Here is a 24,546-nt window from a genome sequence, read left to right on the forward strand (position 1 = left end):
CCTTGATAAAAATAAATCTTTAGGGATTTAAAAAATAATAAATCAAAGATTGTATTATGGAAAACAAATCATATCAAATTCATTGTTGAAATATGAGTAAGCTAAGGATTACAATTGTATCAAAAAAATAAGATAGAGATTGAGTATTGAAATATTTTTTGCAATTTGTATAAGAATTAAAAAGATTATTTTCATCTATCCTTAACTAATGCAATAATATTAAGATGATTTAGAATTGCTTAACTATTAAGATGGTTTAGATTTGCGATTTGGTTGTGTATAGTTAAAGATTTGAGGAAAAAATCTATATTTATCATTTTGTATTTTCCAACCCGGACTTGTCCCTATCTTGACTCGTCTTATTTTGGACTCGTCCCTCACTCTTCCCATCCTAATTAGGGATGAGTTCATGTTCAAAAATTGATTTGATCAATGTTTAGGGACGGGTGAGGGACACGTTTAATCCGTTCCAACCCGTCTCACGTTCACCCCATAATGATCATCGGCATAACTGTAAAGTTATTTGTCCTGTTTAACGTAGAATTGATGGAGGTGTGGAATCAAATTGTTAGTTGTTTTAATGTTTACTTTTTTGTCATTTTAATTGATATCAACACCTAAGTTGTTTTAATGTTTTCTCTTTTGTCATCAATATCAATTGATTATAGTTGAATTGATATGGTAGCATTTAAAGTCATAAAGTTGAGTCTAAAATTAAATTAAATTTTAAAGTTTTGAAATGTTCCTTTTTTAATTTCTGTCATAAAATTGACATTTATTGATTTTGTGATTTAATTTTTTTAGTAGTCAGATTTTTATTCCAGCTTTACTTTATTTTGTTGTAAGAATTAAGATTTTGAGCAATACAGCATTTTTATTTCAAAAAATTCTTCTATCTTTATTAAGCATTTCAATTAACCATTGCAAGCTTTAGTTTCATTTTATACTTTTTTCTTGATTTTGAATCATTAATTGTGGTTAACGCATTTGATTATAGTTATTATATACTTGTATATGTATATATTTTAAATATGAATAAGAAAATTTGTTTTTTTGTGGTCATAAATTGGAGTTTTTCAATATTTTTTTATATTTGGTCCCTTTTTACTGTAATCTGATTTATATCATAAAATTTTAAGTAATAAAGATGATTAAAAATTAATTAACATTTTATCAATCATCATTAATGAAATATTTTCACCAACGGTTCAACATTTTTCAAGCATCATTGAAGTTTTGTGGTATCAAAATAAGTCCTCAATCTACCACTGAGGCTCTGATAAGAAGAAAATAAGATATTATTGAGAAAGATTAAATTTATGATAAGAAAATTCAATACTACATTAATTTTTGGATCATTCTCTAGTCCATATTTTTTTTATAGGAATATAAAGGTATAGGAGTAATTGATCTAGGTCAAATCTTACATTAGTGACTAATTAATCTTAACAAAATTATTGAAGAGCTTCTAATAAATCATGGGTCCCATCATATATGACTCATTAGATAATAAAAAAATGGTATTAGATAAGAGTTCAAAAATTCAATTCCAAAAATTATGATAATTGTTGAGAAATATAATCATATATCATCCTAAAAAATAGTTATTTTCGCCTCGATAATATATCATCCTAAAAAATAGTTATTTTCGCCTCGATAAAGTAGAAGAATTCTCTTAGTTATAAAAAATGGGAAAAGAAAACATGTATACACTAATTTATAAAATATTTTTACATTGTCATTTTAATTATTAAACTTTAAAACAAAACAAAAATAATACAAATAAATAGTGGATGAGTATGAATTTTTATATCGATGAGTAATTGTGCAAAGTGGGTAAAAAGGAATTAAAGTTAAGGAAAGGTACAAAGTACTTGAGCAACATTGAGATCTTTGTGACATTGAATGGCACACTTTCAATTAAATTTGTCTTCTCTCTCTCTAAATCTATTGGTCACCATAGTATTCAATTTTGGGTCTCAAAATCAAAAACCCTTTTTTGGGTTCTTTTAGTTTTTGTGTGAATTCGCCATCGTCTTCTTCATCTTCAATATTACAAAATCAGGGTACCCAAAAACGAATCGACAAAAAAAATCTCAACTTTTCGGAGCTCCCAATAAGTAGATATCATAGGATGGGAGAAATCGAAGAAATTGGACCTGATGTTTGGTATGTCTTCCAACTTTTTCAATTTAGTTGTATATAATAATAGTTTTTTTTTTTTATCTTTTTAGATTGTTATTTTGTGTGTTTCTATGTATGAGTTATACGTTTATTTGGATGATTATGGTTTTTGTTTTGGTCTTTGAATCTTAATTGGATTTCATCAAACGTGTCTTAGTTGAATTATGTATATTGGTAGTTGAGATTCATCATGTAGAAATTTCTAATAGTTTTAAAGTTTTCAATTTGATATGGTAGCATGCAGCAAAAACAACAACAACCAAGCTTTAATCGGGGTCGGGTGATATTGTAGCCACTAGTGTGCAATAATTTTGCTGTAGAATTTATCTTATGGGAACGGTGAGTGTGAGTACTAATTTTGGCATATGCAACATCAGATTTATATCTTTGGAGACAAAGTGGAAATAATCTTATAAGTTCAAACTGTGTGCCGTTTTTGTTTGAATAGAGTTTCTAAGCAAACAAGCTAAGTGTACTTTTTATTTAATTGAATGGAACATCTTCTGATAAATGGTGGCATGTTGAACTACAGTTCGGATATAGAACTGGATGACATTAGAGTTCAAAATATGGCTGAGAAAGATGTAAGTGATGAAGAGATTGATGCAGAAGATTTGGAGAAGCGGATGTGGAAGGATCGTATCAAACTCAAAAGGCTAAAGGAAAAACAGAAGATGGAAGCACAGAAAGCCGCAGAGAAGCAAAAGGCGAAGCCGGCAACTGATCAAGCTCGTAGGAAAAAAATGTCCAGAGCACAAGATGGGATTCTTAAGTATATGCTCAAGCTTATGGAAGTTTGCAAAGCTCGTGGATTTGTTTACGGCATCATTCCTGAGAAGGGCAAGCCAGTTGGTGGTTCCTCTGATAACATTAGAGCATGGTGGAAAGAGAAGGTGAAGTTTGATAAGAATGGTCCTGCAGCCATAGCCAAGTATGAAGCAGAGTGCCTTGCTATGAGTGAGGCCGATAATAACCGAAATGGGAACTCTCAGAACATTCTCCAAGATCTACAGGATGCAACACTTGGGTCACTCTTATCTTCTTTGATGCAACATTGTGATCCTCCTCAGAGGAAGTATCCATTGGAAAAGGGTGTTCCCCCTCCATGGTGGCCAACCGGGAATGAAGATTGGTGGGTACAATTGAATTTACCTCATGGTCAGAGTCCGCCTTATAAGAAGCCACATGATTTGAAGAAGATGTGGAAAGTGGGAGTGCTAACTGGTGTGATAAAGCACATGTCACCTAATATTGCAAAAATACGGAGGCATGTGCGCCAGTCAAAATGCTTGCAGGACAAGATGACAGCGAAGGAAAGTGCAATTTGGCTGGGAGTGTTAAGTCGAGAAGAATCTCTCATTAGTCAACCTAGTAGTGATAATGGTGCATCTGGAGTAACCGAAACGCCACCTGGAGTTCAAGTTAAAAATAAGAGAGCTGCCGCTAATAGTGATAGCAACTATGATGTCGATGGTGCTGATGATGGTGTTGGCTCTGTTTCTTCTAAAGAAAATTCGAGAAACCAGGTTATGGAAACTGAACCATCAGATAACTCCCGCAGGAATCATGTCCTAGATAAAGATCAAGTTGAGAAGCAGCCCCGGAAAAAGAGACCACGTTTGAGGTCAGGCACCACTGACAAAAAACCGGCACAATCTGACAATGAAATCTTACATGTTGAGCCAACAAGCAATATGCTCAATATGAATCAGATGGAAGAACAGCTAGTTGAACTTCCGATTCATGGAAATGAACAAATCAATGAGACAGATTCTGCTTTGAGACCTCTGGAAAAAGGACTTGAGGTGCCAACTCAACTACCAGCAGAATTTGATCATTTCCCTTATCTGCACTCAAACAACTTAATCCCCTCAGAAAGCTTGTACATGAATGGAAGGCCTCCATTGCACTATCCCGAGGTTCTAAACCCTGACTTGCATCATGACACTACTTATGACCTTTATAATCCAGTGGCGGGGTATCAGCAGAGTCATGATGTGCCGCAGTTGCAGCCGGGAAAAAGTGAACCCATTAGGACAGAGAATAACACAGTTTCTATGCCACCATTACATATGAGAGGAGATGAAGTTACTGGAGGAGACTTGCAATATTTTGGTAAAGAGACATTTCCAAATGAGCTTGATAGACCTATAGATCACTCTTTCTTCGGATCCCCACTCAATAGCTTGCCATTAGATTTTGGACTCAACAGTCCACCATTCAACATAGACGATTTCTTGGGTGAAGATGAAATGATGCAATACTTTGGAGCATAGATTATGGGAACTAGTGGGTAAGTATAGACTGTAAGTGCTATTCTTGTATCAAAATATACTTCAAGTTATACTTCACATCATGACTTCTGTATTGAATGTGTGACATCTTTTTCCAGGAACTACACATTTTGCTGCATTTCTTGCTTAGCTGGGCGAAGCTACTCACATTGGTGTTAGTGTTTATGCAGCTTAAGGTTGAAAGATGTAATCTGAACATTGACAAAATAGCAGGAAGAACAGAAGCATAAACTTGTTGTATTGATTACCCCTATTTACATATAAATAATTCTGTTGTTTGGGGTTTCATGTAAATGTGTCATTACTTGCTAAACCAAACATATGTTTAGGTAAATTTTATTGGGATGGAGTTGCTTCTTAATCTAGAGGGCGAGCCTCAACGCAATAGTAGGATTGTTATTCAGTAAATCCTGGAAACAATCTCTATTTGCTTGTAAGATAAGATTGTATACATCTACCCTCTACTAAGTGGGAGTCTCATGTATTGTGCCGTTGTTTTTTAGAGTTGCTTCTTAATATAATAAATAATCATTTTTCTTGGTGCTGCTCTGCAGATTTGACAAGTGTGTCACTGTGCATGCACGTTTGCAGAACTCTCTGATGCACAACCCTTTATGCCATTAGTTTGCTCATTTATATTTTGCTTGAGTAGATGAATATTGGTTCAACTTGAAATTGATACAAATGCTAATATTCAACTAGACTAAAGTTCATAAACTTGAGTTTGATCTCAATTATTCTTTATAGATTCTGATGGATCAAACCCCAATTGAGAAAATCATATAAATATCTTTCCCACCTTCAAAATATGTTCCTAAAAATCTAGACATAATTATTTGAAGTACAAAAACTGATGCTAAAGCGAAATTAAGTTGCATCCATAGTCACATTGAATCAAATTCTTAAATTATGAACATAAACTTGCAGAATCTAAATTTCCTACCAGGATCACAAAATCAAGGAATGGAAACTAATACAAAACACAGATCAATACATATGAAATCAATTTCCATTCCTAAATTCCAATTAAATCAGATAAAATCATAAACCCTAGGCCCTCTCACCCCTAATCCTACGAGCAAGTTGAATATCTTTCGGCATAATAGTAACTCTCTTTGCATGAATTGCACAAAGATTAGTATCCTCAAACAAACCAACAAGATAAGCCTCAGCAGCTTCTTGCAATGCAGAAACAGCGCTACTCTGAAATCGAAGATCTGTTTTGAAATCTTGAGCAATCTCTCTCACTAATCTCTGGAATGGAAGCTTCCTGATTAAAAGTTCAGTGCTCTTCTGGTATTTTCTGATTTCTCTCAGAGCAACGGTTCCAGGCCTGAACCGGTGTGGCTTCTTCACTCCGCCGGTGGCCGGAGCTGATTTCCGAGCAGCTTTGGTGGCCAATTGCTTCCTTGGTGCTTTTCCTCCTGTGGATTTTCGTGCTGTTTGCTTTGTACGAGCCATTTGCGATAACGAAGATCAAATCTTGAATTTGAAGAAGAATATAGAGAAAACGAATTTGATTTTGATGTGAAGTTTCGATTAGGGTTTGGTGTGTATATATAGTGGTACTTGATTGTATCGAAAAAGTGAGCGGGGAATTTTGAAATGTGAAAATTTGCGAGAGCGAAAGATGAAAACAAAGGAGCATTTACAACCGTGGATAACTATATTAATCAACGGTGTAAGATTTTCCTTTTACTGAAAGCACGGATCGTGATCCGTTGCACGCACTGTTTTTAATATTCGGCCACTATATGAGAATAGTAAAAATTTCTCTGGGTAAAAAGGAAAAACACAAAAATGGAGACATATTTTACAGATTTTCATTTTTATCAATTCATTAGTGACTACTCTTATTTGAAAGAAAATCTCTTTTAGGCAGCATTGGTGTTCTCATTTGTATTATGGACTAATCAAAATATATCATTTAATTAATAAAAAAATCTATGAAAACATTAATCAATATCTTATATTATTTGGTGTAATTTTATTGGATAAGACCATAGAGATGGATGATCCTTGTTCCTCTTATTTGGCTAAGTAGTTTTTAATTTAGACATTTTCTATTTAAACAAAACAATTAATTTTTCTTTCTACGTTTTTATTCAGCCAAGCAAATAAAAAGCATAACTTGAAATTATTTAGGATTATTCTACTTGAATATATGAAAGTCATGCTCCCAACATTTGAAGAATATTGCTAATTAGTTTCTTATTTTAATTTCTTAATCAACATTTTTAGCTTTTGCACTATTTTATGTGAGAAATAATATTTTAATATATTAAAATAGGTATAGATTTGATTTTTGAATACAAATGTACTCGCTTGGATTGCCTACATCTTTGAAATATGAGTAATTGAGAAGGAGTAATCATCATTCTCCTTTTTTCCACTTAGTTTATTATCAAAAGTCTTTTGTTTTGAAAACAAAGGGTAGAACATGATGTGATTCAATGGAGCCAAATCATTGATAAATGATTATAAAGTAGGTGAGGAAAATGGTATTGAAGAAGAGGTATAATGTGATATTTTCCCCTTTAAGAGAAAAAATAGATCATTGATCAATTAAAATCAAGTCTAAAATAGTCTAAAAATAATATTTATAAAACAAAGGAACCATCACAGATATGTTTGAATCAAATCCCCAGTGCTGATGGCTATAATTTATCAATGTAAACGACCTTATGCCATAGTTTAAGGTATTAAAATAGTATCACTATAAGCATAAAAATATTTCTAGATTCAATTTGACATGATTCCATCATGTTGGAAAATTGCAGAACATATCACAGCCTGTACCCTTCACCCACAGCAACCTACAAAGAGAAATGAAAGCTTACAAATTAGTTAAGGCAAATTAAAAAGTAATGAGGAAAAAAGACATACACATTGCATGGCTGAGTATAACTTTCTTTAAAGAGAAAAAAATGTATGCATCGGGCAGTGAATGAATTTTATACATTGTCATTGTATCATCTGTCATTCATATTTAATCATCATTGACAGTTCAAGAAAAGTAATCCAAATGAATGGTGATTGATGTACTAACTGTGTATAAGTCTTTAAACCGACAGTACATAGATATTACATTATTCTTTAAAATATGAAGAAATTTGATATGCTTGAGAATAAGTTTAATGCTTTCATGCAAATACTTGGCACTTTAGGTTCATATTCAAGTTCAACATAAGGTAAGTCCAAGAAATGGTTGAAAATCAAAATCACAAAGATATGGAAGTTTTAAGTAGAATTGAGCAAAATTTGGTGAATTTTAACTACAATGTTAACATGACTTATGACACTTACTCATTGCAGTACTAATCTCTTCTGTGCTGTGGCACTCATAGCTCCATTAAGAGATCGTCTTCTACTCTTTTTTAAGTCCCCACGAGGTGATAATTGCTTTTGGCTTGCAGAAGAAGCTGCATTAGTAGATTTCCGAACAGCCGAAGCTTCTTTGAGAGGAGTAATAGATTGATATTTTGAGCGGCGTTCAAAGATTCTCCCCGATGGTCTGGAGATTTTTGCTGGTGCAGATTTCTGGCCCTTTCCTGCAGCAGAATCCTGGTTCACGACAATGGCATCAACGACCGGACTCACGGGAGTACTATCGGAATCAGAAGATGAAGGGCTAGTAGTGCTCTCCATATCATAAATGAGGTTATCTCTCATTTGTGGGAAATTAACATTGTTTGAGTTGTCATTGGCAGAGGAGGGTCTGCGAAGTCTTGTAAGTTGCACAACCTGTAGTCAATTGTTAAAGAGCCAGTTATATATATAAAAAGCATTTCTGTATTTGTAATTGTAGATACAGAAAAGCTTCTGTTTTGCACCGTCTTAGAGAACTGAGAAAAATGTTATGTGCTTCTTCCATTTTTACTCAAATTTCAATCTTTGGCTTCTTATCATGGCATACATCAATCAACTTATGCAGCATAATCACAAAGCCGGTGCATCGCATTTCAATTTTAATTTTATATCGACCATATATAGACCTGCTTCTTACCTGTTGTTCTAGGACAACCAAGTCCTTCTTCAATTTTGAGATTGTCGTATTCTTCATACGCACGATATCTTCTAATTCAGTAACCCTCTGTTAAAAATAGCAGTATGAGTGGTAAGTGGACCAAACACAGGGAAAAGAAGTTGCAAATTCCAGGGATGAAATGCGTACAGATGAACATTACCTTGTTATTACAAACCTCAGAAGAGCTCAGCAGGGTGCTTAGTTGCTTTATTGTTTTATCCTTCTCTTCACAGTCCCTCTTAAGATTGCAAACATCTTGTTCTACTATCATGTTGTTGAACTGTGGATAGCAAGAAGGTATTACAAAGGTACCAAAAACAGCAAAAGAAAATGTATATTTAGAACTAACATTTAAAAGGTTTAATTTTGATACACTATGTGCAATGCGATGTTGATAGAAAATGAAAAAAAATTCAATACTAAAAATCACAACTCAGGCAAAGCCATGGAATGCAGACAAGATATGAAACTGTTTGATGAGAACCCCATCTGACCAAGTTGTACAGATATTACGTGTCAGATTTAAGGATGTAAAAATTTGAGAGAAAGATCATTATCAGGAAATTGTAGCCTTAGAAAAATTTTCAAGAATTCATTCAACAAAAACTGAAAAATACCAAGAAGAAACTAATTTCGTCAAAAGAAATCCAAGTTTGTACTAATTATAGTGCTATGCGAGAAGCTTAAATTGCATATACTTAAATAAAAAGTGAACGTTTGGAAGATGACTTATCCTGTGCAGCCAGATATACATGCTACTCAAGGTGCTTATAGATGAAATGCTAGAACCTTAGCTCATATAGAGAATGTAAAAAGAAGATTTTGAAGGTATATATTACCTGAATATCCGCAGCAGATGTTACACTTGAAGCCCAATCTGACAAATCAGACATTCGTCGTTCCTCTGGTTCTTCGTTAGATAAAGACAACTTATATTGGAGCATCTGATTTCCATTAGAGACTGTGGTTACAGAGGCACCCTGCTAATGAAGTCAATGAGTGATCAAAGGCTCAAAATCCGTGAATATAAACAGTTAAAATTTCTCACCACCAAAAGAAAGCAATAATAACACAGTGCAGCAAGCATGAGTTCTTACCGTTGATTCGTTAAACATGCCTGAGTGTTGTTCACAATGCCAACAACCGCAATCGACAAACTTAATTTTCTCAGTACCAAAAGTTTTAGTCAATTGCATTTCTTCGCCCTTGGTACTTGCAGGAGAGATTTCCTTAGTAGTGCTGTTTAACTGTTCACAGAGATCGTCAAGCTTCTGCTGCATGCTTAATAGCATCTGGTCCTGTAAAAGAGTGACAAAATGATTCAATAAAGCAAAATTGACCCATAAATACAAAAATTGGACATGCAAATAATTACATTGTTTCTTAAACATCAAATGTAGTGGTGTGAAATGCCTCAGTTGAAACCTCAAAGGGGGAAAACGAGAGACATAATCATTACAGGAAGCATAAATTTGTAATCTGAGTTGCTTATATGTTATAACATCGTAAATGGTTGATTTAAAAGGTCAAGGCCCCACTAGATTCCCAGAAAGACCTATGAGTTTGATTTCTGGAAACGGCAGTTGTTGGGAGGAGAGTCACGCACCCAGAAAGGGATTAGTTCCTTACTCATAGGGTGAGGGGATACATTTGGTAGTACCAAAAAATGGTTGATTTTCTTCCCAACATATAAAAATTATGCACTTTACATCACTCACCTTGAAACATCCAAAATTTTCTCAATAGATATAAATCATTAAGCATTAGCAACAATCACCATACAACCAACAGAAAAAACATGAATCAAAGTATTTTTCTGTTGGTGACTTCCATTACATATGCATTTAATCAAAAATCAATTCTTAATCTTTGCAATATCACTCAATTGTATTAAAACAAACCAACAAAAGGAGTTTACTATCACAAAAATAAATACTAACCAAGTCACAAAAACGTTAAACTCAGAGAATCAAATTAAGCTCAACATAATATGATTAAGCAGTAATAACTTAGATGAGGGTATTATTATTTGAAAGCTAAAACGTAACTCTCTTCCAGTTCTAGATAAATAAAGTCACTGAAGCTAAAATTCAGACATGTCCCTTGAATCAAATAAAAAAATAATAAACCATTGAGAGAAAGACCTGAACCACCACTTTAGAATCAGTGATGCATTAAAAAACTGAAATTTAAAGTATTAACCCAAAATTCAAAATTCAGACTTGTCACTGAAGGAAGTTTTTTTTATTTGAAAAAGAATCCGAGATAGATAAACCTACCTCGGATTCTTTAACACAATTCCCCAAGCTTAACCAACTGCATGGCGATATATTTTTACAAAACTAAGCTGAGCAGCACAGCCGTAGAAAGTCAAGTGAAATTCAATCCACGAAAAAGTTGATTATGGACAACATCATTGTAGTAATGGCAAGTGAAATTCAATCCACGAAAAATTTGATTATGGACAACATTATTGTGGTAACGACCATAATGCCAGAGGAATCATTACGACATAGTATAGAAGGGAGGTCATACGCATAAAATCGATTTTCAGCGGAATGAAAAGTACATACGATAGAATCATAACCATAAAATACGACCTTAATCGAAATACATAAGTTAAAGAAAGAATAAGAAAACGTGAATACTTATACCCTTAATTGAACAGATTTCTTGAGTTGACATATCTGTTGAAGTTTCTTAGACTCTGCAACAGCAACACCAACAACAGCAACAATGAGGAACCTATGAATCGGAGAAAACAGTTCCCAAGCAATGGCTTCATCTCCATTCAACCCAATAGTACTAGCAGAGCTAGCTACTTCAGCGTTAACATCGCGTCCCTGAAGAGATATCAAACCCACCGTGGATGAGAAAACAGGGCGGCTCCTCTCCACGAACGTGGTGGAGAGACGGCGGCGACGGCGGGATGAGGGAGAGAATGGAGGGAGAGAAACGAGAGATGGACGGAACGTAACGGCGTCATCGCCGTAGTTCATAGTGTGAGAAGTAACTGAATGGAAGAGAACAGAAACGGTTAACGGAGCATTTGGTTCTGTTTGTTTTTTAGAGGGAAATGAAAATGCAGTAGAGAACAAAATACGGTGTTGAAAATAACGGGAAACGGTGTTGTTTGTACAGAGTAACGTTTCACAAATTTGCTTCACTTTTTCTTTGTTATACCTTTTCATCATTGCTCTGTTTGCCTTAATTATTATTTTTAATGTTTTAACTGAATTCCTACTAGGACAAGATATTTTCCAAATTTGTAATTTGATACGGTCAAATTTGTAATCATAAATTTTAATGCAAATGTTGTATATATATATATATATATAAATATTCTCACTGTAATAATATATACATAATATCATTCTTCATTTGAATTATTATTTTTAAATAGTTAATATAATTAAATATAAATAATAATTATATAGTAATAATATATATAACTCATAGACTATCGGTATATACATTTTTCTCTATTTTAATACTTATTTTTTGTATTATTATGGATTTAATATGTATATACTAATTATTTTTTACACTATTATTAAATAATTCATCATTCATATGTTAACTACATTGACTCTTAAACAAAAATTAATACAAATTAATGATAGATGATATAGTGATAATGTATAAAACTTTACACTGAAAATACATATATTTTAAACTCTATTATTATTAGTATTTGATGTTCATTCTTTCAATATTTTTTAATTCAATAAATTTGTTGTTTTATATTCAATATTCACATACATAAAAGTCTATTGACATACATAAAAGTCTATTGATATAAATTAAAATATAAAATATAAAAAGGTACTAATAATAATGATGAAGAATATATTTTTGTATGAATGTAATATATATACTAACGTGTTGACATGCACTGTCGTGCCTGTCAACCCGCTTTCCTATCGTTTGTAATGTATAGTTTATATTTTATAAATTCAAATATAAATTTTTGTGGTAAATTTGCGGTTGAATTTATTCAATTGGTCTAATATTCAATTTTTAAATACACTTTTAAAATAAGAAGATAGTAAAAATAAAATAAGAAAATAATATTATATAATTTTTTGGTAAAAATAAACATATATTGAGGGTAAAATAGGAAAACACAAATTACACCATGATAGGTGGTTATTTTGTGTTTTCCCTTTATTAGTAGTATAGATAGATATATATACTGAACAATTTTTTAAACTGTCAGCAAATCATCTATCGTTTATATGTTTATCACTGTTGACTTTTAAACAAAAGTAATATAAATCAACTGTGGATGATGATTGATAATGTAAAAAAACTTTAAACTGTCAGTACACAGATTTTAAACTCTTTTGTATTGTAACATTGAGTATATATATTATAGTAAAAAAATATATATTGTCACTATATCATTTATTTATTTTCAGTTATCATTAACTATTCAGAAAAGTAGTACAAATAAATAATAAATGATATATTGATTGTATATAATTTTAATATTATTAAAATAAAAAATATAAATGAAATGTAAATGCTACATTGACCATGTATAAGTCTTTATATTTTGAGTACATCTATAATCATGTATTATTCATGACTTGTTATTGCATCTTTCTGAATTTTTAATGAGTTTATCTAATTATTCTGCTATGAATTTTGAAAAAAATCTTTCCTGTACAATTGATTTTTAGGTATTATTCAAAGCCTATATCAATTATTTCCAAATTACTTTTCGTGTCAATTCTTTTAATGATACTTGCCTTTTTACTTAAATATTAATAATTTATTTGCAATTCACCTTAAATACTTCAAATCTGTACACGCTTTTACATATTTAATAGTACTTAATGGGATTAGGATAACTTAGTTTTGAATGCAAGAATCTAAACCTTCTATATTATGTTTCATTAGTGATTATTATAATTACAAAAATGTTTATCCAACATTGGTTTTTTTTATGAGAAAAAATTATATGCACTGATTTTCTGTAAGATTTTTATATATTGACAGTCAATTATTTACCATTTATTTTAAATTATGAATTTAATATATATAATAAAAATGTAAATGTTTCTTACACTGTCAGCAAATTATATATCATTGATTTATTAATCATCATTGACTCTTAAACAAAAATAATATAAATTAATGATGGATGATGTGCTAACAGTTTAGAAAACTTTACACTATCTGTGCAGAGATTTTAAACTCTTAAATTATCGGTTTGTCTTAAAAAATATTGCAAATAGATGTGAATAATAAAATGATTGTATATATAAATATTATATTGCACTTTTTATATACAAGATAGAGAAATAAAAAATTAGAGATATGTAATTAATGTTATGATAGGAATTTGACATAATACACATGTTTATCATTCATTGTTTTTTATACATGTTTTTAAAATTTTAAAAGTGTATTAGAATTGCTATATTTATTAAAAAAACAAAATCAAACCGATCCAAAACCTAATATAAAATTTGGGTGTGTTTAGGTCAGAATTTTGAACCAAATCGAACGAAATTATATGTTATGATAGGAATTTGACATAATACACATGTTTATCATTCATTGTTTTTTATACATGTTTTTTAAATTTTAAAAGTGTATTAGAATTGCTATATTTATTAAAAAACAAAATCAAACCGATCCAAAACCTAATATAAAATTTGGGTGTGATTAGGTCAAAATTTTGAACCAAATCGAACGAAATTATATGTTATTTATGCCTTCAAATTAAGTAATTTTTTTTTTGCCAAAACTAATTCAAATATACCACGAACACCCCTACTACCTACTCACTTCTTCTCCTATGCATTCACCTGCTCACCCATTGTCTTCAAACACACCCACAAAGGTAAGCCTCATCCTACTCTTGTCTTGTACAATCTTTTGATTTTTTACATCCATTTAATTTTTTTTCATTTTCATTCCTTAATGTTTTTATATTGTATTTTATAGTTTTACACAAGCCCTACAAAAGTACATGCATATAAAAATTATGGTATCTATCTTACCCATGTGTTTTTCTAGACAAAAAGAACATTCATGAGCTTGTATATATGGACAAGTTCATGTATATGTTTTTATACACAATAAAAATAACATATGTGAGTTTGGTCACATATATGTGTGCAATATATTGTTTTATAAGTCAACCAATATCCTTACCTGACCTGTAAATCAATTTTTACCATAAGTTATGTCCATTAAGCAATTTTCCATTTTCTTATGATAACCCCATATGATATTTAATCACTCTATTAACACCTATGCTCTTGATTTTTATCGAGGAATGTGAATAGTGCACATGTAAATAAAGCAAAGAATGATCATAGTCAATTCCTCATAATACCCATGATGGAGCTGTTGGAATATGTAAAAATCATTATCTAAACCATAGCAAACTTCTAGTAATTGTCTCCATTTGCTCCATAATTATCACTCCTTAAACATTTATATAGACACATTTCATCTTGACATGACTAATGAATTGGACAAAGATTTTGACTGCTGATCTAAATTAGATTATATTCATAAAATCATTCCATTCTAACATGTGTAATTTTTTAAGTAATCAAAAGTATTTTAGTTTTCAATAGATTTTATTGTTGTTCTATCTCAATATCAGGACTAGTTAACATTGGTCGATCACTAGATTCAAGTCCATTATTCAAAATTCAACTATTGTGATTACCAATCATATCTGCATGACCGACTTAAGTACATGAAAGGATGACAATGACAATATGTTATAGTTAACATCTATAAAGTTGTAATCATTATGGGCTATTCTCTATCACCTGATAGAAGTGGACTTACTCTACAACTATAACAATATGAATAAAAGCAAGGCAAGGCGGTATGCCCCAACAAATGTATTGTGTCAGTCAGAGTACGAATACAACAAGATGACTCATATATTATAACATCCTCTATCAGTTTGGCGACGACATGAAAGTACGACTCAATTTGATTAAGGTACCTACATTAGAGTATGTCTCAATCAACGTCTCTATAAATAGTAATAACCTCTTATATGGAAAATTACTTGCACTATCATACTATCATTTTACATTCTCTTTACATACCTTCACTTATATTGACTTGAACGTTAAAGTCTCTTTTCATATACTCACTCTTGGTCTGTCCTAAGTCGAATCATGTAATACACCAAGAAGATCAACACTCTCATTATACCATCTTCAAAATAAAGAACGATTGCATTTGCAAGTTGCCCAAAACTTTTCCCTATTTTCTATCTGAATCAATGGGATTGTAAAAGGCACTGAATTTTGTGACTAATAGTATATGCCAAAGAGACATCATCTCCTCGTAGGTAGTAAGGTCATATCCCTGCATAGCAGTGCTTGTCTCCATGAGGTGCACTTCCTACAACTTATATTCACATGATAATTATACATATATTATTCAAATAAGATCCAATAATTCATATTAATTGTTCTTATTTCTTTACAATATCACGTTGTTTTCCATATATATATATATATATATATATATATATATATATATTTATTTATTTATTGTTGATCCAATTTGTAGCCCGTAAATAGTAGGATTTGTCTAATGCACGTACCCTTTTTTTGCCGTTAATTGTGTCCAACTGTATAGTAGTGCTGGTGGAATCGCACTGTAACATAATGCTATAAACATGGTGGAAAATATGAAACATGAGTATTAACTATTAAATAGTTTGTAACTTTAAAAATCTAGTGTAGTAACTCATAACAAATACATATTTAAGAATTTTGTGTGTTTAGATGCCCAAAATGCCATGTTTTGGGGTGCTATGTAATAAACTAAACTTATTAGAAAGAAAGAAAAAGTTTTAGAAAAGTATTTGGGAAGTTGAATATCCTCCACTGTACACAACAATCCCTCGTTTACTTAACGCTTAGGGCAATGTTTTGCGCTCTGACATGGCCTCCACTTATATGGTGGCCCTACTACACCATTAAGAGTTGAGAAGATTGTTGTTCGAAATGGAAGGTCCAACCAGTTTAACCTTAAACTCGAAAGAAAAATGTTCTTGATCAAGTCCGAAAATAACCCAGTTAATTAGGTACCTTCAACTTATTATAATTTTAATTCGACCGAATTAAACTAGAATAATCTAAGCGATTAAACTTAGTGGTTTGCTCACGTTAAAAACTAAAACACTTATTTTTTATGCTTATTTATTAGTTGTAAAACTAAAGAGTGTAATAATCCTTATTATTTTAATTTTAAGGTATTGTTGAAGAAAACAAAGATGCTTTTGATGGAGAACTTAATTTATACTATTTTCCTCATTAAGATGTAGTTAGTTAAATTCAGATTATGTCTTTATCCAAAAATATCAATTTAACATTTAATGGAGACAATGATGCTTGGATAGATTATTTCATTATTTATCAGATATAATTGTATTTTGATTTATAATCTTAATTTTGTAAAACTTAAATTATTTAATACATTTTTAATTTGAATTTGTATGCACATTATCTCTTTTAGTTTGATGTCCAAAAATCATAATATTGGCTGGGATTTTCTTAATCCACTACTGAAATACGCAACAAAAAAGAAATTTTATAATTTTTAACATTATTTTATTTAAAAATAATTAAAATTTAGACGGTTAAAACATTAGTGAAGTCACATCTCAGCACCAACCTCTATCCTGACTTTATCTTTAAAAAATATAAAGCTTATTCAACTCATCCACCAATTTATTTTCCCTTTCTTAGTCATCTATATAGGATGGGATCACCTGACTTAAATCGTGTCCAATTTCCTGTTCCAAGTCAATATATATTAACATGTGGATAAAATAAAAATTTAAAAGTAAAAAATAATAAATTTAAACATTCTGATTGACTTGAGACATGAAATAAGACATCGTTAAGATAAGTGATATTCGTCCATCTATATCTATATGTACCAACAAATGATGGCAACTAATGGGATAAAGGACGTCACATGACAATATCACTTGTAAACAAAGAAAAAAACACAATTAGTTTAGAAGTTAAACAAAGTGTATTATTTGTTGCTAACGGATATTATAAGTCTCACTTTTAGTATACAAAAAAACTCAATATATTATTCAAAGTTATAATATTCTCCCACATAATAGATTAATTTTGTAGGGTTTGCTTACAATTTGAGTTCTAGATGAGAATGAAGGGAGATGAGAAGTTTCTTACCCTCAAAATATATGTGTGAGATATGATTATGAAATCTTATATATCTCTTCATTTCTCTCCAAAATTCAAGTCACAAGTAGACCATTAGAATTTATTTGCGATTTGTTTTTTTGGAAGGTAACCAGACGAAAAGAAATGTTTGGAAAGCCATAAAATATATTTTGAATAACTACGAAATCTTCTATTTTTCTTTTTCTCTTTCAAAATTCAACTCATAAACAAAGTATTAAGCTTTCCTCCTATACTTTAACTCCTACCATTATAGGAAGGAAGAGCCAGGATAATATTATATACAAAAATGGAAATGATAACCACCCAATTGGCTTTGAAATTTTGAAAACACATAAATATAAGAAAGATGATATAAAACCATGTCAATCATGGGCCCCATGTTTTCAATGCCATTCAATGTGACACAAAACACATACATATTTTCAACCCCTAAAATGTGGCCCTTATTTTAAAGGCATAAACTTACAACAACAAATTTTGGACCAACATGTTTTGCTCATATAGCATGAAAAGTCACATTTTTATGCTAATTTTCTTCCCCTTCTCCCACAACCCTTTAACAACTAGCACACTATAGCTACACAAATTTATCTCCTTTTTTTGGTACATAAATTTATCTCCTTTTGAAATGCAGGAACAAATAAAAGCTTATCTACATTCTAGCTTTGTAACCAAATTATTACAAATCTGTACAGAGACTAAGTTACCCATATCTCCATCTTTTCTGTTATTGCTCATGCTTGTGTGAACACGTACACTTAGACTGACATTCTGAAAGAGTCTACAGTGGAAAGAAAATGAGTGACCCAACAATAAATCATTCTTGATAAAAGAGTAATAATATATTCTCCTATAAAATTAGTTTACAATATGCTCTAGTACTATATATATCATGCTATCTTAAAACACGTATTAGACTAATGAAAACATGTTGTGTAAATTAAAAAAATTAAATATTTATTATTTTTTTGTTTTTGCTTTTATTGGTTTTAGACACGTGTTGGGACAACACATCCTTGTTCCATTTATGTGCAGAGAATAATGTATCTTCCGATATAAGGAGATAAGTTATTTTCTTCAGCTAATAAAATCATGACATGTATCATAATTAATTATTTTTTACAAAAATATTTCTAAAATTAAACAAAACAGTACACATGTTATACTTTTACTGTCCATAAGAGATAAATTATCTACTGATATGAGAAAATACTTTGTTATATTATGTGTGTAGGAGAATTTGTAGACTATTTTTATACGAGGATTAATCATTTTTTTCTTCTAAAAACAAAATCTTTTGAGATAAGTTGGATTTTAAACATACCTGAACTTCTTTTTTAAGGTCTTTGATGTAATCAACAGCCAAATCCAACATGTCTGCTGTGTTTGTTTGCTGCAAAGGAAGGGATATAAATACAATGTTGATGTTTGAACCCATAATGCAATTGCAACAAGTTTTTAAGTCAAAATCTCACCTTGTCCATGTTTGGAACCAAATCTTGTAATTTCCTCATTCGCTCACTAATTTTAGTTCTTCTAACCTGAAAAGCATTCATTTTCAACAAACATATCCATAAATATACACCACTTACCTAATAACTGGGTATAAAAAATACATAACAATATAATTATGAAAAATACTATACATGTAAAGTCCAAAGTTTAGTCATATATGAACCTTGGAAGAATCATTTAAAATAGTATAAAAACCATATAGATGTGTGTATAAATGTGTGGGGATAAAGGTATTTGTGAAGTATTTGATACTTTCCGAATCAAGTGATGAAAGAGGAACAAATATTCGTTAACATAAATCATGTCTTAAATTTTGGTCTACATAAATGAAAATGTGTGAGGTTAAATAAAAACAAATATTTTGTTTTTGTCGAGACAAGATTTGGGACAACAAATATATATTCGATGAAAAAGAACATGGGTTGTCTTCTTTACTTTAGAATCAAGAATCCGAAGGTACAAGTGAGAGAGAAAAGGGGAAATTGTACCCTTTCTGCAATGCTTCTTGGGTGAGTGGCACAGCCTCGTTTGGCACGAATTTTGCATGGAACAGAATCTGAAAACTGTAGGAACTTCTCAATTGCTGCCATTTCAGATGAAGTATTTGGCATACTCAATTGATGAGCCAAAGAAGATTGTCCTTCTCTTTCATTCTAATCAATCACCACAAAAATCACATGAATCATATTATAGTCACAGATTTATACATCAAATTAAACCAGACAGAGAAAATATAGGAAAACATGTTCCATAAAATGCAGAAAACATGTTCCTCAGAAAACATTGATCAATTAGTTCAATAAGTATATTATCCACTATTTATTTGTATTACTTTCATTTAACAGATAATAATAATAATTAAATATGAATTGATGATGTAGTAAGAATATAAATAATTCTTACATTGTCATTGTATACATTTTTTCTTTTTAGGTACTTCGCTAGTCAAAATTTCTTAGAATAAGAAAAGTTATATCAAAATTTCTTAGAATAAAGGTTATGTCAAAATTAACACAATTATACTTTGGAAATGGTAAATCAAAATTTGGCTAATTAGATGAAAAACATATTTAAAACACAAATTCATATCTAAGTCATGTGATCTTTATTCAAATATTCAGATTCACTAAAGTCTCTAAAGTCATAATCTTAAAGCTATGAATCCAACTCAGGAAAAAATCTTATATCTCAAGCAATTAGATCTACTAGCTCAATCACTTGATTAGTTATATATACCTGAGTTTCAGTTGCATTTAAACCACCAAATGGTTTCAACTCATCATTTCTGTGTCTTTTTAGAGCAGTAACATTATTAGGCATGATTTGTGAATCATCCCAAGTACCAGCATTGTAGCCTTGGATAAAATCATTACCATGATTTTCAGCAAAGCCTTCACTTTCTTCATTGTTTTCTCTGTTTCCTTTGTCCTCAACTTCAGCAATTGCTGACATTAACCCTGATGAGTAATTTGGTGGATTCTTCAGCTTTCTTGCATTACAAAATTTTGCTTCTTCCATAGTGTTACTACTAGCTGCTCCTTTATTATTTCCCATGCCTCTGATACCAGCATACACTGCCAATTAAATTTGCATAGTGTCATATAAAAATAGTGAAAATTGGAACTAATATGAAGCTATTACATACCCATAATTATGTTTTTTTTTTCAGGACTAAGTTTCTGTAACAACAAATAATCAGAAAATTCTCAACAAACCATTGGTTCAATAGTGTAAGCTCCCGCTAAAAGTCAAGGGTTCGATTCCTATGAGAGATATTTGTCAGGAGGGATAGTCATGCACCCCGAAAGAGATTAATTCTTTACCCAAAATGTAAGGGATATCCTTGATAGTACCAAAGAAATAATCAGAAAATTTTCAACCAAAAAATACTAATCAGAAAATTGTTAATTTATGTCAAAAAATTTAAAATTTCTAAGGAATTTGAACTACCTTGCATCCAAGTTAACATTGAATGAATTTTTTTCACATCCATAAATTTAGGGACTAGATGGTATATCAACCTAAGTTAAAGGGGTATATTTGGACTTAAATCTAAGGACATCTATGGTACCTGTAAGAGTTTCTTAAAATATACAATCATGAAGTCTTACAACAATTCTTGACATGAAAATGATAAAAAATAGAAATATTATTCAAAAATTTATAGTAATTTTTCTTTAAAAAGGAGAAAAAGAAAACAATTTTCTTGAAATTGGATATGTCATTATAAATTGCAGGAAAAAAAACAAAAATAGTAATAAAAAATAAATGAAAAGAAAAAGGAAAATAAAGTACATACCATTTTCAATGTTGATTTGGGAAAATAGTCCTGCAGGTGAACTACTATGCCTAATAAGATTATTCCTAGAACCAGTTTTCATCTGCTGCAACCTATTAACAGCACCAACTGAATATGTTCCATCCATACCTGAATTAAGGTTTTGATTTGGCAAAGGTGGTCTTGCAGAACTTTGATAAAAACCATGAACATCAGAAGAATAATTACTATTAATATCACAATGCTGTTGTTGCTCTTTCCACACCACAGGTTCATAATTTACCTGTTGGTTAATAATAATCTCTTCTTTCACTGGTGAGAAATTATGAGGAAGTGAATCTTCTTCTTCTTCTTCTGCTGCAGGAGTAACATCATCATTTTCACCACCTATACTATTCATAAATCTTGAGAAGATTTGTTCTGTTTCAGGGCTAGAAGGGTGGTTGAAAATGTGCTGATAGAAATCCTTGTCAATGATGTTGGTAAAATATGAACTTGGTGCTGATTTATAACGTGTTAAACCAGATGAAGAATTGTTTTGCTGAGGATCTGACTCCATTATAATTATGATATATAGAAGGTGAAGGAAGAAAAAACAACAACAAAGCTATATTCTTTTCAGAATTTCAAACCAACCCTTTTCATCAAATCATATAATTTGACCCCTCTATTGATAAATTATTACAACTTCTTCTATATCTAAGTCTTCAAAGAACAAAGAACAAAGAACAAAGAACAAATTTTGTACATACCCTTTACTCAGATCTAAAAGTTGGTATGTAATAATTGTGAATGAATTTACTTAGACTATGAATTGTCAAAGTGTGATGCAGCTAGAGTGTATAAGAATCATGATAAAATAAATATTGAATAAAAGAAGGGGATAAGAAAAAAGAAACACTTTTTCTCTTTATATCTATAGTATTCACGGGAAAGTATATAGCAGCAAAAGCAACATCTGAAAATTAAAAAAATGATAGATGATAATATATGATAATAGTGTGTGTATGAACAGAACAAGAGCAAACACTCACCTCTCTTTAATTTCCCTCCACACATCTATGGCATATTTTATTAATGTATTCATTTATTATTATTATTATTCGTCTTTTTGCTTCTTATGTTGTGATGATTAATTCAACAGAGTTGTTTCTTCTATTTACAGGTTTTTTTTTTCTTTTTCAAAAATAAAATGAGAGTTGTGTAATTTCCTTTCTTGCTTTTTCCATTTTCTTTACTCATAGTATAAAAGAATGTTGTTTTTATTTACAGCTTATATGATTGGATAATGATAAATGTCATTTCTCTATAGTTAAATAAGAAATTTTGTAAATTAATTTACTTAGAGAATGAACTATCTACCTTCTTATAACTCACTAAATAGAATTCTAAATGCTTGTTTTATTAATTTATTAAGAAAATTAACTTCAATATTAGGAATTTAGATCCTCTTGATGGCAATTACGACATGTAGCACAAATCGTATTTTAACAGATATAATTTAAAATTATTTTTTAATAAAAAATTAAAAATAAAGAAAAAATATGTCTTCTTTAGTATGGGAGAATCTACTAAAGAGGAATTAGATTAGGACATTAGATTAGATGTTAAAGCTCCTTAAAAAATAAATGATTATTTTTGAAGGAAATAGAGAAAGAGAAAATATTTGTTATGCTTCTAGATATATTTTACTATACACACATATAATAGAGGTATTTACTCAGAATCAATTGATGTAGGTTATAGAGAGAAGAATATTAGACATCGTAGACCACACATTTGAAAGAGAAACTAAACATAAGTTAAAAGTGTATATAAGTGGACTTCAAAATTGTTAGAAAACATTCAAGACTACATCTTTAGCCTTAAAAGTATAAACTTGTATCTTTGTTGAATGGTCAAAATAATAAAAGCCAGAAAATATAAACTGCCCAAGTTTTCTAGTTTTCACATTGCCACATAAATTAGAATGCACCAAATCAAGAATTTTTAGCCTCACCCAAAATGGTTGACTCTTAAAGGAAACTTTGTGTTGTTTCCCAACAAGACAATGCAAACATTTCTCTAAATCAGGGTTCTCCATGCCAAACAACATGTCTCATTTGGCTAGCTCAGTCATGCATTTTTCAGTTAGATGCATGCATCACTATATTAGCTCTTAGCATACAATCATTCAACATATATTAGCTCTATCGTTCAAGTTTATTGAGCGTAAGTGTAGGTTTTGATAAAATGGAAAGGTGAAATGACTCTATGCTTGCACTGGTTCATCTTACTTAGGTAGCTATAAAATGTTGATAAATTATTACAATATATGCTTGCATCTTACCACTACCACATTAATGGCATCAATTCATGTAAAGTCTTTACCCAATTATTAAATTCAAAAGTGTACAATGTTGTTTCAATAATTCAGCAATTCCAAATAATTCATAGGTGTAAGTGTAACATTAGGGGGAACAGCTGTCCTTCAACCACACAAGAGTGAAACACTTAAATATGTTCATCATTTTCTATTGCCAACTTAGCCAAACAAACACTTTGATAGGATAAGGATTTCTTGTCTCAAAGTCTGTCTCAAACTAATCATATTATGTTATGTCACTTAAAAAAGTTAAATATTTATGACTTCATCTATTTTTGTTTCATTGTGATTGATTAGAAACAGACTTCGGGACATAATGGGAACATCATATCTTTATCCCACTTTGACATTGTGACTCATTTCTAATTTGTAGAGACATTGTCCTACAATGTTGAGAATGATTGAGACAACAAGTGAGAATGAATTGTGTCAAATAAGTTTATGAGGATTTAAAGTTTATATTGTTTATTGATATGAGTTCTATGTAAATATTTTTAGAGAAAAATAGGGATGTATAGTGTAAGAGTTTTTTATATTATTATTATATTATCAACCATTTATTTACAAGTATAATGGACTTTTAAATAAAAGTTATACCAATGAATGATAAATGATACATTAATTGTGTACAAATTCTTACCCTCTCATTATATATATATATATATATA

At 30.7% G+C, this 24,546-nt stretch overlaps 4 protein-coding genes across 10 annotated transcripts; 1 reads left to right on the forward strand and 3 right to left on the reverse strand.

Annotated features, from left to right (window-relative positions):
* On the forward strand, positions 1,864-5,017 carry LOC109351305 (ETHYLENE INSENSITIVE 3-like 3 protein). 6 transcript variants are annotated; one of them, XM_019592748.1, is made up of 3 exons: positions 1,864-2,169; positions 2,717-4,477; positions 4,577-4,843. In XM_019592748.1, exons 1-2 carry the CDS (start codon positions 2,135-2,137, stop codon positions 4,458-4,460), a joined length of 1,779 nt encoding a protein of 592 aa, XP_019448293.1. In that variant the 5' UTR covers positions 1,864-2,134; the 3' UTR covers positions 4,461-4,477; positions 4,577-4,843. The 6 variants fall into 6 exon arrangements, 4 of the variants coding, with proteins under 4 accessions (XP_019448293.1, XP_019448291.1, XP_019448290.1 ...); XR_002108213.1 differs by lacking the exon at positions 1,864-2,169 and having other exon boundaries at positions 2,541-4,477; positions 4,577-4,767; positions 4,808-5,017; XR_002108214.1 differs by lacking the exon at positions 1,864-2,169 and having other exon boundaries at positions 2,541-4,472; positions 4,577-4,767; positions 4,808-5,017.
* Positions 5,450-6,025, reverse strand: LOC109351306 (histone H3.2). The gene has a single exon (XM_019592749.1). It carries the CDS (start codon positions 5,937-5,939, stop codon positions 5,529-5,531), a length of 411 nt encoding a protein of 136 aa, XP_019448294.1. The 5' UTR covers positions 5,940-6,025; the 3' UTR covers positions 5,450-5,528.
* LOC109351307 lies at positions 7,062-11,530 on the reverse strand. 2 transcript variants are annotated; one of them, XM_019592751.1, is made up of 7 exons: positions 11,160-11,530; positions 9,603-9,803; positions 9,345-9,485; positions 8,666-8,785; positions 8,485-8,571; positions 7,785-8,222; positions 7,062-7,294 (listed from the first exon to the last, which is right to left on the reverse strand). In XM_019592751.1, the coding sequence occupies exons 1-6, from the start codon at positions 11,502-11,504 to the stop codon at positions 7,785-7,787; spliced, it is 1,332 nt and encodes a 443-aa protein (XP_019448296.1). In that variant the 5' UTR covers positions 11,505-11,530; the 3' UTR covers positions 7,062-7,294. The 2 variants fall into 2 exon arrangements, with proteins under 2 accessions (XP_019448296.1, XP_019448295.1); XM_019592750.1 differs by having other exon boundaries at positions 9,345-9,488.
* LOC109351308 (transcription factor bHLH130-like) lies at positions 18,088-22,557 on the reverse strand. The gene is made up of 6 exons (XM_019592752.1): positions 21,535-22,557; positions 20,472-20,809; positions 19,724-19,888; positions 19,196-19,261; positions 19,045-19,113; positions 18,088-18,501 (listed from the first exon to the last, which is right to left on the reverse strand). Exons 1-6 carry the CDS (start codon positions 22,070-22,072, stop codon positions 18,448-18,450), a joined length of 1,230 nt encoding a protein of 409 aa, XP_019448297.1. The 5' UTR covers positions 22,073-22,557; the 3' UTR covers positions 18,088-18,447.

The sequence above is a fragment of the Lupinus angustifolius genome, chromosome LG06, assembly GCF_001865875.1.
Source record: "Lupinus angustifolius cultivar Tanjil chromosome LG06, LupAngTanjil_v1.0, whole genome shotgun sequence".
In the NCBI taxonomy this organism is placed as follows: domain Eukaryota; kingdom Viridiplantae; phylum Streptophyta; class Magnoliopsida; order Fabales; family Fabaceae; genus Lupinus; species Lupinus angustifolius.

What these genes read in the sequence shown, in the direction of transcription:
- LOC109351305 (XM_019592746.1), top strand. Translation starts at nt 2,676, where the DNA reads ATGGAACATCTTCTGATAAATGGTGGCATGTTGAACTACAGTTCGGAT.
- LOC109351306 (XM_019592749.1), bottom strand. Translation starts at nt 5,939, where the DNA reads ATGGCTCGTACAAAGCAAACAGCACGAAAATCCACAGGAGGAAAAGCA.
- LOC109351307 (XM_019592750.1), bottom strand. Translation starts at nt 11,504, where the DNA reads ATGAACTACGGCGATGACGCCGTTACGTTCCGTCCATCTCTCGTTTCT. An exon ending in GCATGTTTAACGAATCAACG is followed by an intron (nt 9,489 to 9,602) that starts GTAAGAACTCAT and finishes TGACTTCATTAG; the next exon opens with CAGGGTGCCTCTGTAACCAC. An exon ending in CATCTGCTGCGGATATTCAG is followed by an intron (nt 8,786 to 9,344) that starts GTAATATATACC and finishes TGCTATCCACAG; the next exon opens with TTCAACAACATGATAGTAGA.
- LOC109351308 (XM_019592752.1), bottom strand. Translation starts at nt 22,072, where the DNA reads ATGGAGTCAGATCCTCAGCAAAACAATTCTTCATCTGGTTTAACACGT. An exon ending in CCAAATCAACATTGAAAATG is followed by an intron (nt 20,810 to 21,534) that starts GTATGTACTTTA and finishes TTTAATTGGCAG; the next exon opens with TGTATGCTGGTATCAGAGGC. An exon ending in TGGTTCCAAACATGGACAAG is followed by an intron (nt 19,114 to 19,195) that starts GTGAGATTTTGA and finishes CTTCCTTTGCAG; the next exon opens with CAAACAAACACAGCAGACAT.